At 39.3% G+C, this 19407-nt stretch overlaps 1 protein-coding gene across 5 annotated transcripts in view; it reads right to left on the bottom strand.

The window, feature by feature from the left end:
* Positions 1–19407, bottom strand: part of SLC12A7 (solute carrier family 12 member 7) — a 136557-nt gene that overhangs the window by 48681 nt on the left and 68469 nt on the right. For all 5 annotated transcript variants that reach the window (XM_072998467.2, XM_020797151.3, XM_072998468.2 and 2 more), the window contains exons 6-12: positions 17763–17893; positions 14942–15168; positions 12509–12720; positions 11567–11734; positions 1478–1576; positions 634–691; positions 133–307 (exon numbers count right to left, since the gene is read on the bottom strand). In XM_072998467.2, coding sequence (XP_072854568.2) covers positions 133–307; positions 634–691; positions 1478–1576; positions 11567–11734; positions 12509–12720; positions 14942–15168; positions 17763–17893 — 1070 coding nt within the window. The remainder of the gene's footprint in view (positions 1–132; positions 308–633; positions 692–1477; positions 1577–11566; positions 11735–12508; positions 12721–14941; positions 15169–17762; positions 17894–19407) is intronic.

Genomic DNA, 19407 nt, shown 5'->3' with positions numbered 1-19407 from the left:
ATCTTAATGATAGAGCAAAGAATCTGTGTTCCTAGACAAAGTTAAAGACTTAGAATTGGGTTACCCAACAAATTGCTTTGCAGTGGAATTGCAAAAGTGCTGGGGGGAAAAAAACTGAAGGCAAAAACTCACTTGAAGAAATGGTACAATGCCATCTCTAGCAATTGCCTGGAGCAGTCGCGGAGCACCAGTGAGACTCTGGAGACCAGCACCACATGTGGAAAAGAATGAGCCAATTACAATAACCCACGGAGAGGGCCATGCCAGTGTACCGATCACTAGGTTTCCATTAACTGCTTCTCCAAATCTTGTGGGTAAAAGTCACATGCAACATTAAACAAGAAAAAAAGAGTTAAGCTGGCTAGTTCCATTCACGCAGGGACCAAGCTACTTTAGAAAGACAATCATAATCAGGTACATAACCATGCATGCCTTATGTTGAACAAAAATGCAATTTAAAAAGTTCAAGGGACTTCTTTTTCAGAAAGAAAGATAATGATACTGGTTTTGCTACACCTGCTTCTAGGCTGTCACAGCTTCTCAATTCACATTTTCAGTCCCTTAAATTGCCACCACTAATGTGTGCACATGCATTTTTTAAAAATGAAGGTGAGTGTCTGCTGTTTTACATACTTGTCCCTCAAGACAACTCCTTCTATACAGGCTCCAAAAAGGATTATACAGGAAAGATCTGTAAGTAAGATTCAAGGAATGCAAATGCACATAAAACTGGGTGGGTAAGGGAGGAGATTCCTAAGTCTGTGGAAGAATTACAAAAATAGCATTAGGATACATTCGTATTAAACTTTATTATGTATTTAACGGATTTTTACCCTGCCTTTCTCTTTAAGACCCAAGGCAGCTTACATAATTGAAAATACAATATTTATAAAGCTAGAAATAATAAGTTTGCAAATATTAAAAAGGACTAAACAAGCATTATGTTAAAAATGATAAATAAAATCAATACTAAAAACACATTTAAAAGCAACAGAGCACAACAATCCATTTTAAAAACCCATCTGAGACTGCCAGTCACTAAGGGAAAGCCTTTCTGAAGAGAAAGGTCTTTGCCTGCTTTACAGAAGGACAACAAAGATGGGGGCAGTCTGGCTTCCCATGGGAGGGAGTTCCAGAGTCTGGCAGCAGCAACAGAGAAGGCCCTTTCCTGTGTTAAGCATGTTGAACTTACATTTTCACCAGGAAAGAATGAAATATTGGTTTGCTCTCCCGCAAAAACAGGAAGACTCACAAGCATTTAATTCTGACTGGTTATGTTCCATTTTATCTCCTATTATTTATTACATACAACAGGCTAGATAGAAAACTAAAATTGCGACAACTATATTAACTGCAAAGGAAAGTGTAAGGAGAAAAGCACTATTAGCCCCCCCCCAAATCACCTAACAGTAGACCTCATTATTCACAGACCAGAAATATGAAACTTGGATCTCTTTAAATTTCATTAAAAGGATACAGATAAATGATGTTGTTGAAATGGCCAGAATTGTTCCAGTTGGAATAGATTTTTGAGCATCTCGAAGATCTCCAGACCTGTTTGAACCTGCCATAATGCCTAAAACCAAGAATAAAACAACACATCACTAAAGAACAAGGTATTGAATTACTGATGCTGAACAAGGGAAGAAACACATTTATGCCAGCTGCTCTATGGGGAAAGAAATAACAGACTGAAATGTATGCATGTACATTTAACTACCTAGATCAAACAGAGGTCAAACACCACTTAGCCTGATAGCTGGAGAGGTAAGAACATAAACATCACCATCAAGCTGAACTATTTGAGGACTACTGAGAAGGTCATCTGGAGTGTTGGAAGAGATCTAAGAAGCGCTTGCCATAGCGGCTACCCTTTGTGGATGGTACAAACTCATCTGTGTAGTTTGCGTATCAACAACCCTTTAAGAGCCTCATGTCCTACATACTTGGCTAATTCTCAGCCCTGTAATTAGTCACAATACTGCTACAGCATAATATAGTATAATCAATCACTACAATAGATAGATAAATATTAATTAACTGGATTTGGAGAAGAAATTTAAGTCAGGCTAAGACACAAACTTAATCATCTACTGTATATTCGCTATGTGTCTGTGCATTAGTTTAACTGATACAAAACTGCTAGATTTTTGAAGAATATATTATATACACAATTCATTCATTCATTCATTCATTCATTCATTCATTCATTCATTCATTCATTCATTCATTTATTAAACTTATATGCCGCTCATCTAGACAATGTCTACTCTGGGCGGCTCACAGCAATTAAATTTAAAACAATTAAAATAACAACATCACAACAAGAGAAGGCCATTCAAGATGAAGAATAAGAGAATAGATTAAGTGGTGCCCGGAGGGAAGGCCTGCCTGAACAGCCAGGTCTTAAGTTGGCTTTTTGGAAATACCTAGAGAAGGGGCCAGATGGATCTCAGAGGGGAGATTGTTCCAAAGACGGGGATCCAACACCGAGAAGGCCCGGTTTCTTGTTTTTTCTTTCCGGACCTCTCTCAGCGTCAGGCTCCTTGGCTGCCGCTCCTGGCTAGAGCGAGTGATACGAGTAGATCTAGGTGGGAAGAGGCGTTCTGCCAGATATTGAGGTCCTAAACCGTTTAGGGCTTTATATGTAATCATTAAAACTTTGAAGTCAGTACAGAAGTGAATGGGCAGCCAATGCAAGGTGGCCAAGAGTGGGGGAGATATGTTGATGTTTTCTCATCCCACTGAGGTCTGGCTGCCGCATTCTGCACCATTTGAAGCTTCCGCATCAATCTCAAAGGTAGTCCTATGTAGAGTGCATTACGGTGGTCTAATCTCGAGATTACAAGTGCATGGACCAGAGTGGTGAGCACCCCAAAATCAAGACAGGGATGCAGCTGGGCAATCTGCCACAGATGGAAATAGCTGGAGTGGGCCACTGACGCCACCTGAGTTTCCATGGTGAGCACCGGATCCAGGTGGACCTCCAAGCTGCGAACCTCAGTCTTCGCGGTAAGAGTCACACCCCCAAAAGAAAGGGAGTTTCCCAGACCACCGATGATGGGGCTACCCATCCTCAGGACCTCTGTCTTGCCCGGGTTCAGCCTCAGCCCATTTTCCTGCATCCACTGCAGTACAGTCTCCAAACAGCGCTGAAGGGACAGAACAGCATCCACTGTGGTTGGAGAAAAGGAGATCATGGCATGAAGCCCCACACCCCCTGATGACCTCACCCAGCAGCCTCATATAGATATTAAACAGCATTGGGGAAATAATCGAGCCCTGCAGAACTCCACAGTTGAGGCTCCACGGCGCCGAAACTCTCTCTCCAAGCTGAGCTCTCTGAGGACGATCCTCCAAGAAGGATCAGAGCCAGGCTAATGCCAGGCTACCAATTCCCAGCTCGGAGAACCTCCTCAGGAGGATACCGTGGTCGATGGTATCAAAGGCGGCTGAGATATTGAGGAGGACCAACAGAGACATTCTGCCCGTCAGCCTCCCTCAATAGGTCATCCAACAGGGCGACCCATGCTATTTCTCTACCATGGTGTGGCCTGAAACCCGACTGGAATGGATCCAGGGAATTTGTTTCATCCAAATGAACCTGAAGCTGGTCGGCCACCACCCTCTCCACCACTTTGCTAATGAAAGAAACATTGGTGACGGATCTGTAATTGCCAATATCGTTCGCCGCCAAATTTGATTTCTTCCTTATGGGCCTAATGAGTGTCTCCTTGAGGAAAGACCCATTAATTATTGCTGTGGCCCATTCCGTTGTTGTAGGCCTGGCCGCTTAGCCCGGCCGGGCAAGGATCAAGGGATGAGGTGGTGGACCAACAGCAATCAAGTGCTTTGTCCACAATATCTGGCGTCACAGACTGAAAGAGATCAAGACTCACCGAGCAAGGCAGAGCGTGGACATCTCTGCTCGATCCACTGTATCCAAAAAAGGAGAGTGCTCCCGGCAGATAACATTTAAGAGCCTTCCACCAAAGTAGCTGCTTGTTCTAAATTTCAGTTGTCTAGATTAGCTACATGCTAACCATTTGTATAGGGGATGTGGTGGCGCTGCAGGTTAAACTGCAGAAGCCTCTGTGCTGCAAGGTCAGAAGACCAGCAGTTGTAAGATCGAATCCATGCGACAGAGTGAGCTCCCATTGCTTGTCCCAGCTCCTGCCAACCTACCCGTTGAAAAGCATGTAAATGCGAATAGATAAATAGGTACCACCACGGTGGGTGTTCCGTGTCTAGTCGCGCTGGCCACGTGACCACGGAAACTTGTCTATGGACAAACGCTGTCTCTATGGCTTGGAGGTGGGGATGAGCACCGCCCCCTAGAGTCGGACATGACTGGACTAAATGTCAAGGGGAACCTTTACCTTTACCTGTTAACCATTTGTATGATGTGTAAGAACTTGCACACCACTTTGAAAGCAAAAATTAAAATATAAGTTACAATACAATGGAGGGAAAAGTGGGTAAGATTTTTAATTAAGAAAAAGAGAATGGCAGTTTCTTTACAACTACGTAGCTCTCGCTCCCTTTTCAGAAAGCAAATTCAGATTCAAGGCTGCATGATATCTTTTATTTTCCCCTCTGCTGGGCTTAGAGAAACTCTGAACGTTTTCAGGCAACTGGGTAAAACAGAAATAGGGAACTTCTGGCACTATAACTGGTACCCACCTAGCCAGTTGAAAACCCTTCCTCTCTCACCAATGATCAGAGATTACCAATCTTAGCTCTGACCTTCCTCTTCTTTCACACACATCCTCCCCTCTGACTTCCTCCCTCCCTAAATGCCATGCAGGAATCACCTTCATGAGACAACTGAGGAGAAGCTAAACCTTCCCTGCCTAACATAACAACATCCATCCTAAAGATTGTCTCTCCTCTACTGCAATGAGTCTTCTAGAAGGTATGGGTGGGTGCATGTGAATGTGAGACAACAGGTTGTAGACAATCACATTGGAGTACTCATGACAGCAGAGGAGTGAGTGACATCACACGGACACCACATGCATGTCCAGTACCAACTTGGCCCTTGAGATTAAGAACAATTCTGCATCCTAAGAAAGAGGCTGGACAAATTCTAGGCAAGAATACCTCCAAGTACAAATTTCTTAGCTCAAAGCAGATAAACAGATTACTATTAATTTATTTTCCATTACTATGTTTCTAGAATTGGTAATGAATAAAAATAGTTGCCGTATATGTTTCACATGTGCAAAACAGAGAAACAGAACAATTTTTTAAAGTGCAAGTCAATAACAGTATGGCATTGGAAGAAGCACAAGATATACTATACAGTAATGAAAAAATCAATATGGGGAGACTAATTATGGCTGAAAGCTTTACTAGAAACTTTGGGTTTTTAGTACTCAATGTTTTGTGTGTGTACTTTTCGAAACACATACGCATAACAAAGGTTTAACTCATAATGCAAGTGCCCAACTCACTGGGAGGTAAAGTGCTCTTCACATAATTATGTTGTACAATTCCCAGAGAGTGTCCCAAACACTACAGAGTGTGTATATACCTCAAAACAATAAACAAACAACCCTGTTCAATACAAGATCTCTTCCAGAATCTAAATTGAGAAAAGATAAAGACCAAAATCCTGTGCTTGACATAGTAAATCCCACTGAATCAATGGGGTTTGGATGAGTCAACTTCTCTGTAAATTCCATTGATTCAAATTAGCTTACTCTAACTGCAACTCACTTTAGCTTACTCTCACTTAATTCACCATCATCATAACCTTTATTGGCATAAAAATATAAAGCAAATAGCAGTATTCAAATACAGTGGTGCCTCGCTTAACAAGCGCACCGTTTAATGACGAATCCGCATAGCGACACTTTTTTTGCGATCGCTAATGCAATCACATTGCGATGTTCTGAATAGGGTAAACATTGCATTGCGATGTTTTGGAACAGCTGATCGGTGGTTCCAAAATGGCCGCCGGAAGAAGAAAATGGCCGCCCGCAGCGTTTTCGCGCCAATTCCTCACTTACCGAGGTGGTGAAAAAGGCGGCCAGATTGAGAGTTCCCGCTTAGCGGTGAGTTTTGTCCCTATAGGAATGCATTAAACGGAGTTTAATGCGTTCCTACGGGGTTCCCCCCCGCATAGCGACGTTTCCGGATAGCGTCATTTTTCCTGGAACGGATTAACGTCGCTATGCAGGGCACCACTGTAGATGGGGGATATATACCCCGTATGAAACAGGTTAAAAAGTCTCAATAAAAGCACAATATAGCAGCGCATAGATAGTTCCAAGGTAACACCAATGTCCATGATCTGTAACTTATACAGAAAGGAAAAATTAATTGCATCCAATAAGAATAAACAGGTGGGTTTGTTAAAAGTTGAGTTATACACCGCTGAATTAATAAACTAATAAAGTTGGCGATCTGTCTGGTATAGGTTTTATTCACACCGACCAGAAGATTGTACAAGATTGCCTCCTCCACCTGTCCAGTAAAACTAACAAGGATCAATTCCAGGTTGGAAGAGCGAATGTCATTGTACATGGCGCAGTAGAGAAGCATGTGCTGCAGGGACTCTGTGGACCCAGATTTACCAGGGCAGAGCCGTGTTCCAGAAGTTGCAAATTAAATCTACCATATAAGACATTGGATGGAGGTACATTACATTTAGCTAGGGTGAAAACCTGCCGTTCGTGTGGACTCTTTATGAAATATAAATAACAGGCTGATTTATTGATATATAATGGCAATTGTAGATTTAAAGATGAGCATACTTTGCAGACTGCCACAAAGAGTTCTTGCCTTTCCATATCCAGGAGTCTCTCTTTGAGCAGTCTCTAAGACTGAGCAAAAGGTAGAGCACCCAGGTGGTCTAGGGAGATAGCCATGGTCCACACCTTTTGTATGAACAGTTTTACACTGGGAGAATGTAAAGAATCAGACAAGACACTCCTAATTAAGGGTCACTGGTGGCCACAAAGCATATTCTCAGTCAGTATTTAAAGTGTCTCAGCCACGCTTGTATCCCTAATCTGATTAAGCCTGCCTCCAGGCATAGAGCTGCATATGACACACAGGAAATATAGAGAAAAGGCCTGGAGTCTTTCCACTGAGGAGTTAAAGGCATCCAGCCAGATTGGTGACCCATATAGCAGTTGGGAAACAGCCTTGGCTTTGAACACCCAGGAATATGTACACTAGCCCATACATGAAACAAAGTATTTGTGCAAAACAAAGTACTGCTTGCACCATCAGCTTCACCAAGTTAATAATGGACTGGCGATGTCTAGCCCATGAGTTAAGATAGTGAAAATTAAGCCCTAGGCATTTAAATTCTCATGGATAACTCTCTCATGGAATATCCAAGACTGAGATTTCTAGCTCTTATTGAATATGACTACAGTATTTTAGATTTGCCATAATTGAGAGTAAATTTGTTGCAGGAAAGATAGCTAACACAGTTTTCAATTAGCCTTCAAGGCCAATCAGTACGTGATAGCAGTACCATATTGTTGACATATAACAGTATGAGATTGCCTGGGAACCCAGTCTAGGACAATGACTAACAACCTCCGACAAGGAAGGGGCAAGATCATTGATGCGCAAGTGAAACAGAGTGGGGGGAAGGATGCAACCCTATTAATGGGGAACCTGTTCAGAAAGGATAATGTGGCTGGATAAAAGAATGCGGCATGTGTTATCCGTATGCAGTCTCCGTATGCAGGAATTAACTCACCAAATCCCCATTGATTTAATGGGCCTGCTCTAGTGCCATTTCTTATACTAAGCAACATAATTTTGCCCACTGTCTTGCACACTGTGGGATAAACTGAAAAAAGACAAAGTATGGTACACTGTGGGATAAGACTAGGTCATGGTAAATTGCTTAATTCTCTTTGAAAATCTTTGCCGGCTATTTTGAGAAAGCCTCCTTAGGAATCCCAGGCATTTTATCAGTATGAATATTTTCACAATGGAAGATAGTCATTGTTTGTTTCATTCATTCATTCATTCATTCATTCATTCATTCATTCATTCATTCATTCATTCATTCATACCCCACCTATCTAATCGAACAACCACTCTCAGAAGCAAGATGTGTTTCTGAATAGAAGACCCATATGGCAAAGTGGCAAAACTAAAGCTTTGAGGAAAGTGGAAGAAGAATGAAGATAAGGCTCAAAAAGAAGAGGACAGTGCAAAAGTTCAGTCTGTGCTGTACTTGAGATTTCTTTCGGTCAATTAGCTATTGTTAAGACATATTTAAATAGGGCAAATTTGTTGAATCTGAAGACGATTCTTTATCAGAAAGAACAAGTTCGAACAGCTTCTTCTATTACTTGTGTAAGAAATCAAAGCAACCCAAAGACCATATTTTGTCAGGCATAAAAAGAAAGGCTGACAAAATTCCAGTTCATTCTCTCTTCTGGCAGCCATACTAAAATAATACACTCTGTCTCATATACTCTGTGTGTTTCTATTGTACACCCAAAGACGTATCTTCTGTGCCAACATGAGCAAAATGGTAAGTAAAGTACACACAGATTTCCACACTAAAAGGTTCGTCATTTTTCATATTTACTAGCTGAGTTATTTTATTCTTAATTACACATTTAGATTTTGAACCAGGCATATAAGACTAAGGACAAAGACCATAAGTAAATTATCTGGCATTTTAACAGACTATTGGAATTCTACGTATGTAAGATTCTTACAAAACTAACTAGTCTGCATTTAAAATAAACAAGATTTCCATTATGACCATTTTCTGACATTTTTTCCCTGTGATGAACTACAGGGGATGTAACAAACCATCTCCAGTTGAGAAAGTACTCAGAAGTGGCTACCAAAAACTTCAGAATAAACACAATGTTTCAAATTACAGTGGTGCCTCGCACAACGGGTGCCTCACACAACGATGAATTCACACAATGATGCCTTTTTCTGTTAAATTTGCCGCCTCACACAGCGATGTTTCCTATGGGGGATTTTCACACAACGATGTCTCTTTTTCGTTCCTGTAAAAGTGTCTTACAATGTTTGGAAGCCGTTTTAAATGCTTGCAATGGTTAGCCCACCTCCTGAAACCCATGCAAACTGATTTTGGTGTTGTTCTGACACTTCGTTAATTTTTGGTGATTTTTTGAATTTTCTCCATTGGAAACCATTAGACAGACCATTCAATGGTTTCCAATGGAGAAAATTCAAAAAATCACCAAAAATTAACGAAGTGTCAGAACAACACCAAAATCAGTTTGCATAGGTTTCAGGAGGTGGGCTAACCATTGCAAGCATTTAAAACAGTTTCCAAACATTGTAAGACACTTTTACAGGAGCGAAAAGGGAGATCGGGAAAGGGCTCTTTGATCTCCGTTTGCCTTTTAAAGCCCTTCTCGATCTCCCTTTTCGCTCCTGTAAAAGTGTCTTACAATGTTTGGAAGCTGTTTTAAATGCTTGCACTGGTTAGCCCACCTCCTGAACCCTATGCAAACTGATTTTGGTGTTGTTCTGACACTTCGTTAATTTATGATGATTTATTGTTTTCTCCATTGGAAACCATTAGACAGACCATTCAATGGTTTTCAATGGAGAAAACAAAAAATTGCCATAAATTAACGAAGTGTCAGAACAACACCAAAATCAGTTTGCATAGGTTTCAGGAGGTGGGCTAACCAGTGCAAGCATTTAAAACAGCGTCCAAACATTGTAAGACACTTTTACAGGAGCGAAAAAGGACTTTGCAAAGCCATTGAAATGTATTGAGTTGGCTTCAATACATTCCAATGGAGGAAACATTGTTTCACACAGCGATGTTTCCTATGGGGATTTTCACTCAGCGATGGCAATCCATTCCAATTGGAACGGATTAACCGGTTTTCAATGCATTCCTATGGGAAATGGTGTTTCACAGAACGATGTTTCACACAACGTTGATTTTTTTGGAACCAATTAACATCGTTGTGTGAGGCACCACTGTATTCTAAAAACTCTAAAGGGGAGCTCACTGACAAGGCCCTCTGGCTAATTCTGCTTAAAATTAAAATTCTGGTGGCTCTGGGGACCCTAGTAACAGCCTGGACTCCGTTCAGTCTTTCTCTTATCATTAATTCAAGAGCCTCCCTCTTTGATGTTTGTAGACAAGGTACAATCTACAACCTACAATGTGAACTGAGGATTGCCACGTTTTTGAATGTGGAAGTAAAGCAGAGAAACTCTGACAGTAGTCTGTGCCTTGAGTATTTCCCCACCTATTGGTAACTAGCCAGAAAATGAAATCCCCAGGGTATCTATTTCTCTCAGTTGAGTACCTTTCGCCGTTCTCGCTTCATTTTTTTCTCATTTCCTTCTAAATCTACCCATTTATGTCCCTGCAGTACCCCATTTCTCACTTAGTCTAACTAGAACCATACAGATTTCCAATCTCTGCTCTCCAATCTCAAACTCCCCCCCCCCATCCTCAACTTTCTCCATCTGTTAAGGGTACCAGAACCAGACTACTGGCTAAGGCAGAGAGGCATCACCTCTTCAGTCCCAAGGATGATATCTGATGCTGGCCTGGGGTCTGTATGTTCCTGTGTGTGAATGGACACCTAAGCAAACACACTCATACACTTATACCGCAGTGATCCTAAACAGACAATGTTTTCTTCACTGATAACAGCAGTGGAGAATGAGAGATCTATATGAAATTTGTCAGGCAAAGGAGAGGTAAAACCAGGGGTGAATCCTTGGGATGCAGTTAAAACTGGGGTACAGGCTATGCTAGGGATGCTTTATTAACCAAAAATCTTCCTCTTATGTAATTAACATGGATGGATTTGATTTTTTTTTTTAGAACTCAGGTCATTAAAAATAAAAGTATGTTTATTTGGACTTTTAAGCAAGCACACTTGGCTTAATTGTTCCCAGAGATCGGAAATATTTCTGGAAAAAAGTGTATTAACTGGGGGGGGGGGAGAGAGCCTGAGTTAAATGTGACCATGAGAGGCAGTCCTCGTTAATAGCACATTATTGAAATTTTCAGAGATGGGACACAAGGAGCCATGTTCTGCTTCCCTTATTAACCATAGGAGGTAACCAACTTATATTATTTCTCCTCCTTCTTATGTGCTGTTTACTTTGAAACACCTAGTCAGAATGGCGCAGGAAATTTCTGGACACAGCTGGCATTTCCCTTTGTGGAATGGGAAGTCCTTTGTGGAATAATCACGTGAGTAGCACTGCATGGTCACATGGTCATTGCAGAACGGATTACCAGCCATAGCAGCCCCATTCTCCAGGAGGACATCCATTGTTGGTAGTAGCACTGCCTTACAGTATGCAGCTGGAGACTGCTGCAATTAACATCCTTTGTGAAAACTGTAAGGAAATTCCTCAGTGAAATTCATAAGAAAATTAGGCATGGATGGAGTTTTCCTTAGCACAAAATTGCCACACCTATCAAGGCAAGGACCCGAGAAGCTGAAGATACTTAATCCTAGTCTCTGCAAATATAAGAGCTTGCTTGTTTCTTGACATCCAAGGAGGAGTAGGAGAAGGCATATGAAATTCAAGAAGTAGCCTTAAAAAAAGAGAATACCTGTCACAGATGGGAAATAGATCCCCACTAGCATAGTGAAATAGGTCATGATATCTGTATATACATAAACACTGAATCTTTCTTTTCCCTCTTCTGAAGCAGGAACTGATGGAACATCCTTTTTCTCCACAATTGCTCCTTTATCACTATACACACTCCACAAGTTATCTGTAGGGAAAGAGTGCAAGATTTTATTCACTCTCTCTGTTATTAAAATAATTATATCTTCTGTATACCTCTAGACACATACTGTACATACTCTAGCTTCAACAAAAGGGCCTCAAGGGGGCCTTCAAAAGATTCAAGTCCCTTCCCTCCAATAAATGAGAGCATGTCATTTGTTTAGACCATGTCTGGGCGGTTACTAATACATATCCAGATATGATTAAGGCAGTCCACATCCTGCTGAAGGGACTGGTAAAACAATTCGACTTGGCAGAGGTGGACTTAGGTTTCACTCAGACCATCTGGGACACAGAAGGCTCAGAGTACACTTGTTGCAAACTATCCTTAGCTATTCACCAATTGTTGCATCAATTGTTGCATCAGTAGCTGAGATCAAATAGTAGGAACACTTTATTTATTTATTTAATTTATTTATATCCCGCCTATCTGGTCGGTTAAGACCACTCTAGGCGGCATGACTCTTTGTCTTCGCTTATAAAGCTAGCAATCCTGACCTACATGACTACTCTTCTGCTGATGCATTTTAAATCACACTTGAACTAGCCCAAACATAATGAGAGGGCCTGCAGTAAGTGTGAATCAATCTTAAGGAGAATGGGAGTGATAACACATTTTTCTGTACGCCCAGAATTACTGGCTAACAATAACCAATTATCTGTTATAAAAAAACAAATAACACCTGTCACAGATGGGAAATAGAGCCCTACTAGCATAGTGAAATAGGTAATGATATCACAATAATGGTTAGAGACTCACCAAATAGGACTCCACTTGCAACTCCAGGAATCCCTTGAACTTCTGTGACATTGTTTAGACGAAAATACTCATCGCATGCAGCATTTATTGAGGAGTTATCACCGCAGAACTTTTTCCACAAAACAGTAGTCTCTGTTACATTGTTTAGTACAACAGTTTTGGCACAAAGGTAATCATCTCTCACTAATGTACGGTTTCCAAGAAGACAAATACTGGAACACAATAGAAAGAAGACACAACTGCAGCATCTAAATAAGGACAACCAATCTAAACTAGCAGTCACTTTCATGTCCACAAGCTGATCAATGCTACTCCGTTTGGAAAATGTTTCTTCTATCCTAGGAGAACAAATGTGTTTTACAAAATAATGATATGTTTGTTTCACAGATGCTCATGCTCTTATTTCCGCTTTTAATGATAGTTCTCTCTAACAATTAATAGAGTCACATAAACCAGCCAGTTATGTTGAACTACTGTACTGCCATCACTTTTCTCTATGCGTATATTTAGTAGTCCTAGGCTGTTTAAATGAAGGAAGGAAAAGCCTGAAGAGACTGAGATGTTTTTCAGGGATAAAGCCTACTCTAGCAAATGAAGAAGAATATAAAGACTAATCAGATGATGTAACAGTGGGCTTTTGCTGAGCAAGAGAAGAATGGAAAGCCTGAAAAGGATTTGCTGCTGAGGTGATAAGGTCACTTGATGCCAGGGCAACTAAGCATTTGATGTGTTGACTTAAGGTAATGTTTATCTCTAGGCACCAGAGATGAAGAGCTTCTGATGAATGTCCAGACTACTTGTCAGGAACCAGGAGAGCAATTTTTACTTTATACAGTTCATATACAGAAGAGCTACAAGAGATTCACCTGGACCAATGCTGTTGGAATTGAAAAAGGAAGACAGCTTTGATGAGAGATATTAGAGAAGAAGAGGGGAGTCACAGAACACATATTTCAGAAAAGCTATGGTGATGACATTCTTCTTAGAAGCTATAAAAGGTGCACATATTTCTGAAAACAAAAGAATAAGGAAACAGCTAATGGAATTGTAAGATAGGACTGTTTTAATAGTATCTCAGATTTTTGTATATCAATTATAAAGAAGACTCAGAAACAGAATAGTTGCTTAGTACACAAGAGGGAAAAGCTCGATCCAGAGAATTCCTGTACAGAAGAGCTTGGAGGAAACACTGCTTCACTGCTGCATGCTATTTTTGTTACTGACATGCTGAAGATGGGCACTATTTAGAATTGCAGAAAACTTTTCATGCTGATTAGGAGGGAAACTCCGAAGGGCTTGCTAACAAAGCCATCAAGGTCCTTAAGCTATAATGGCTCCCAAACAGGTGCCGCTGAGGAAGACTAAACTGTCATCCTTAAAAAGCTTACTTTTGGATTGTGTGGCCCAATTACAGTGGAACCTCTACTTAAGAACTTAATCCGTTTTGGAATGGTGTTCTTAAGTTGAAATGTTCTTAAGTTGAAGCAAAATTTCCCATAGGAATGGACTGAAAACCAATTAATCCGTTCTGGCTGTTTTTTGTTATGTAGCGGTGCGTTCGTACATTGAAGCATTAGTTCCCATAGGAACTAATGCAAAGCTGGTTAATACGTACTCTACCACTAGGGGGAGAATTTTTTTTAACCTAAGATGACCTAAGGTTAAAAAAAGAGCAGGAAAGGTTTTTTTTTCCTGTTCTTATCTTGGATTTCTGTTCTCAAGTAGAAGCAAAATTTAGCAAATGGAGCTGTTCTTAAGTTGGATTGTTCTTAAGTAGGGACGTTCTTAAGTAGAGACCCCACTGTATGGAAATCGCAGTCATGCATTCCAGGTATAAATAAAGACTCTCTAGGCACCCTAATCTTTGAAACCTATCATTTCTATTCCCTGCAGCCCTTAAATGGAGTAGCAATACAGGTGTCAGGACAGAATTGAACATTTAGTAAATGAGAGAGAGAGAGAGAGAGAGAGAGAGAGAGAGTGAGTGTTGAGGATGCTGCATTTTGCTCATCCCCAGTTATATTAAACAAATGTTCATCCCAACTAAAATAGAGCCATTATATCAATATGACTTATATTAGCATTGGTTTAATGAATCATACTATTTTGATAAGTATAATCCTGTTGTGAAGAACAACTGGATTTCACTCAATTAGTCTGGGAAGACTAGTACTTATTAAGGAATCAAACAGCAATTTGATAAAAAAATCTGCAAAGAATGAGGTTATTAATTATGTACTGTGAGTTGAGATTTGAATGTATTTTAATAGCAATTACAGTATTTATACCCCTATATTGGCGCTTCATACTTGTGTTGTTTTTTACAACAGAGACACAACTCTGGCCTTGTTGTTGCTATAGGAGCAAGAAGAGTCAAAATAGTAACGTTTGTCACAAACATCATGATAGATATTTAAGAGCTGTGTTACTTACCGGAAATCTGGTGGATCAAATGCCGTTTTAATAACACCAGCATAAATAGCAATAATTGAAAGGATTACACAAGCCAAAAAAACGAGTGCAAGTTTATTGACATATTTGACTCCCACAAAAACAACAATGGCCATCATAGTAAGGATGCATGTTCCATAAACTCTCATGTTGTTTAAAGCAGCCTCTTCACCTCCAGTAAAAATGGCAGCATTAGGGGAAATGTATTTCTGCAGGAGAAATGAAACAATATTGAACAGATTTTTAGTACACAGTTCTGAGCCAATTCTATTTTAAATCATTTAACTAGTATACGTTGAAAACAAGGAGTTAAAATGAGAAAACATAGTTTTTAAAATAAATGGGAAAACAGTACTGAACAAAACTAATTTATCACCTAGACAGCTGAGCTCTTGTCTTCATTGATTATTTATTTATTTATTTATTTATTTATTTATTTATTTATTTATTTATTTATTTATTTATTTATTTATTTATTTATTTGTTTGTTTATTTATTTATTTATTTATTAATTATCCCGCCTATCTGGTCATGTCAGGACCACTCTAGGCGGCTAACAACATTAAAAGATAATACAATAAATATACGTATAAAAACAATTTACATAACAGAAATACTGAGCAGAATGGGAAAGCTAAAGGAGGGGGTGGTGGAAAAGGGCGTCAGGAATTATCTGATGGGAAGGCCTGCCTAAACATCCATGTTTTTAATTGTTGATAAAGATGAAGGAAATTTGAGATATAGTTACATGTGATTTATTCAAAGAGTTGGAAAGCCTGCTTTGAAGAGTTGAAATGCTTGCTTTGCTATGTTCTTTATAGCAAACAGAAGTTTATTCTGTGTGCCTGACTGTGCCACTACTTGCGCAACTTGACTGCACAGGTAACTGCAACAACTGATTGCAGAACTAGTTGTGCAACTATACCTATGGAACTGCTTCCAGGACATGACTTCCATCTTCATGCAAATTTTGTAATGGTCTGTGCAACTTACAGGCATAGCTACACAATAGGATTCTGGCCAATGAAATATAGCAGTAAAGCATGACATGACACGTTACTAGGAACAGGCAACTTGTGGACTGAAAGGGGGCATTTTACTCTCATGTTTCAGGAAGACATCCCTTTGGTTGGTCAAAAGTCATCTATGATACTAGGTTTAGATTCTATAAACAAAGGAGTGTAAACAAAATAATAAACCACTTTAAAATGCACAATAGTTATTTTTTTAAAAAAGTTCAGGGTAACCAGCATAGAGAGAAAAGCTGTATCTTCAGTAAGCTTAATGAAATACAACTGTAGCCCAAATATTGGCTATTTGCTTACTTATGGATTTATTAATTAAATACGTATAAATTCTGTAATTGGTAAACCATTTCTGAAGCAAGAAATATTCATTTGTCTAGCTGCTGGATATATCATAGCTGACATCTTTTTGGAAGAGACTTTTCTCCCATGCAAAAAAGAAGTTGTTCTTCTAATAAATAACAGTATTAATTGAGGGAGCCACATTTACTGTCAATTAAACATTTTTAATCAGTTATAAGTTGCAGCCCTAATTCTATGCCCTAAACTCTTGGATTTCATACAGTGTGTCATTCCATATTCAAACTTCACACAGGCTATTATTTTTTTTAAAATATGACTCTTGATCTTTTTAAGCCAACTGCTGCAGTGCTTTCAGCAGAAAGTTTGTTGTTGCTATGTGCTGTCAAGTCACCTCCACTTTATGTCAACCCTATGAATGTGATATCTCCAAAATACAAAATATCCCGTCCTCAACAGCCTGGTCAGCTCCTGTAAACTCAAACCCATAGCTTCTTTTAAGAAGTCAGTCCATCTCATATTTGGTCTTCCTCTTTTCCTACTGCCTTCCAACTTTACCAGCACTATTCTCTTTTCAGAGAATCCTGTCTTGTCATGACATGCCCCAAAATAGGACAGCCTCAGATTCAACATTTTTGCTTCCAGAAATAGCTCAGGATTCACTTGTTCATTTTCTGGCAGTCCAGTGTATCCACGAAGCTCTCCTCCAGTACCACACTTCATAGGAATCAATTGCTTCATTGTCAGTTTTCTTTGTAGTCACGTTTTCACACCCATACATAGTGATCAAAAAACAAGAATGTAGATCATCTTCGTCTTTGTGTCCAGTGACACATCCTTACACTTCATGATGTTTTCTACTTCGTTCATGGCTGCCCTCCTGAATCTCAGTCTTCTGATTTCTTGGCTGCAGTCTCCATTTGGATTGGAGACTGAACCAAAGTGTACAAAATCTCTATTTCAATTTCTTCATTGTAAAATGAAAGTTGTGTAGTTATTCTGTAGTTACAGTTCTTTCTGCTTTGGCATTTTCTTCTTTCACTTTCTTTAACAGTTATTTCAAGTCATTGCTGCTTTCTGCCAATAAGATGCATATCTTAAATTATTGATGTTTCTTTCACCAATTTTCACTCCTCCTTCATCTGAATCTAGTCTAGCTTTCTGTATGCTATGTTCTGTGTAAATATTGAACAGATAAGGAGATAAAATACACCCTTGTCTGACACCTTTGCCTGTAGGAAACTGTTCTGTCTCTCCGTATTTTGTCCCAATACTGGTTCCTTGTCCACAATACAAATTACATATCATAAGAATCAAGTGCTGAGGCACACAAAGTCCTTTTAGAACAACCCATAGTTTCTCATGATCTATGCAGTCAAAAGCTTTGCTGTAGTCTATAAAGCAAAAAGAAGGGAACAGTTATTTGGGACCAATATAGTGGCATAAGAAATAAACTTTGGGAGACAAGGAGAACTTACCAGGAGAATTTCAATTGTGCCAAGAATATACATGGCCCCTGCGAAAGTTGTGCCCAAATAAAAACAGAGCCCCACAGCTCCACCAAACTCTGGGCCTAATGATCTTGAGATCATGTAATATGAGCCACCAGCTGTGAAATTAAAATTGATAAAACACAAATCAGAACAAGGTATAACATGCTAAGTATATTCACAACAGATTAACACTGTTTACTTAGTTTAACTATTACATTAAGTGAAATTAATTTGATTTAAAAGGATTTTAAAAACTGCCTCAATAAGAATATAGTTTTATGAATTACTTAATAAAGACAGAAAATACTTCAAAATTCTATAGTTTGTAGACTTAGTTTAAATGCATTAATTGAAATTCACAATATATCATATTCTTATGGCATACAAATAATGTACTGAGCATGGTAGTGTGCCTTAAGAGAACTGTAGGTATCGTACAGCTCCGGAACTGTTAAAAACAACAACACTGCTCTGCATGATTCACAGTTCTGGTCTAGTTTCATCAAAGCAGCCTTCACTAGGGTAATTCTACCATACCCTTAACAGAAGGCTGTTAACAAGAATGTCTCTGAGTCTACTGTTCATAATTTTCAGTTAAATATATAACATTTTTTCCTATTTATCTGGTGTTAAAATATTCCTACCCCACCCTATCTCTGAAGATCTCTGAAGCCGCCTAGAGTGGTCGAAATGACTAGATAGGCGGGGTATAAATAAATAAATAAATAAATAAATAAATAAATAAATAAATAAATAAATAAATAAATCTCAAGCCAGGGTAAAATCAAATAACTCAACAAAATTAAAATAAAGTTCTCAAAAATACTAAGGACCACACACACACACACACACACACACAAAATTTCAAGTAAGAACTGGGCAAAACAAGCCAGAGATAAGTGAGATATTTAAGGAGTGGTTTTACCAGTTCCACACCCCCAGTGAGTTTCCATGGCTGAGCATGGATTTGAACCCAGGCCGCCTATAACCTGGTCCATCACTCTATCCACTACACTGCACTGGGTATTATCCACCACTCACCTAGAAACAAACAATATCCGAAACATTGTCCTAGAAAGCACCAAACTAAAAAATAGCCTAGATAATCCACCACCACCAATACATCTTATTTCACTAACTGGCTAACATAATGCTTGAATTATTAAAAGGTAGATATCAAGCACCTGGAAGGAGATTGGCAAAATTGTTAGAGGAACAATAATTAAATAATTGATTTCTCCTGTTAAGAGGGATAGGGAACTACTAGAAGAGAATTTGAATGAAAGGCAGAAGCAATCCTGAAATCTGGGATATGGTTTTACTTCCCAAGCTTTATGTGGTTTAACTTAATGCTTTTAAGATTTTTTAAAAAGGCAGGACAATCTCTTTTTTGCACATTAAAAGGGATCTCACCCAGCCATTTTTTTCATTTATAAGTTATAGAAAAGGCGTCACTATACAGCACTGATTTTGATAAAAGCACCATCGGAATCAAATGAACCCATTTACTTGCAAGTAAACATGTTTGGAATCTGGATAGTTCATGTTAAGACTTAGAATATCACTGTTACCACCACTTCATTGTGTCTGAATAAGTGGGCTGTAATTCATAAAGCTGTATGCTAAAAGA

The sequence above is a fragment of the Pogona vitticeps genome, chromosome 4 (assembly GCF_051106095.1).
Source record: "Pogona vitticeps strain Pit_001003342236 chromosome 4, PviZW2.1, whole genome shotgun sequence".
Lineage (NCBI taxonomy): Eukaryota > Metazoa > Chordata > Lepidosauria > Squamata > Agamidae > Pogona > Pogona vitticeps.
Note: the sequence above shows the minus strand (reverse complement) of the source record. Positions and strands in the feature narration are given on the sequence as shown.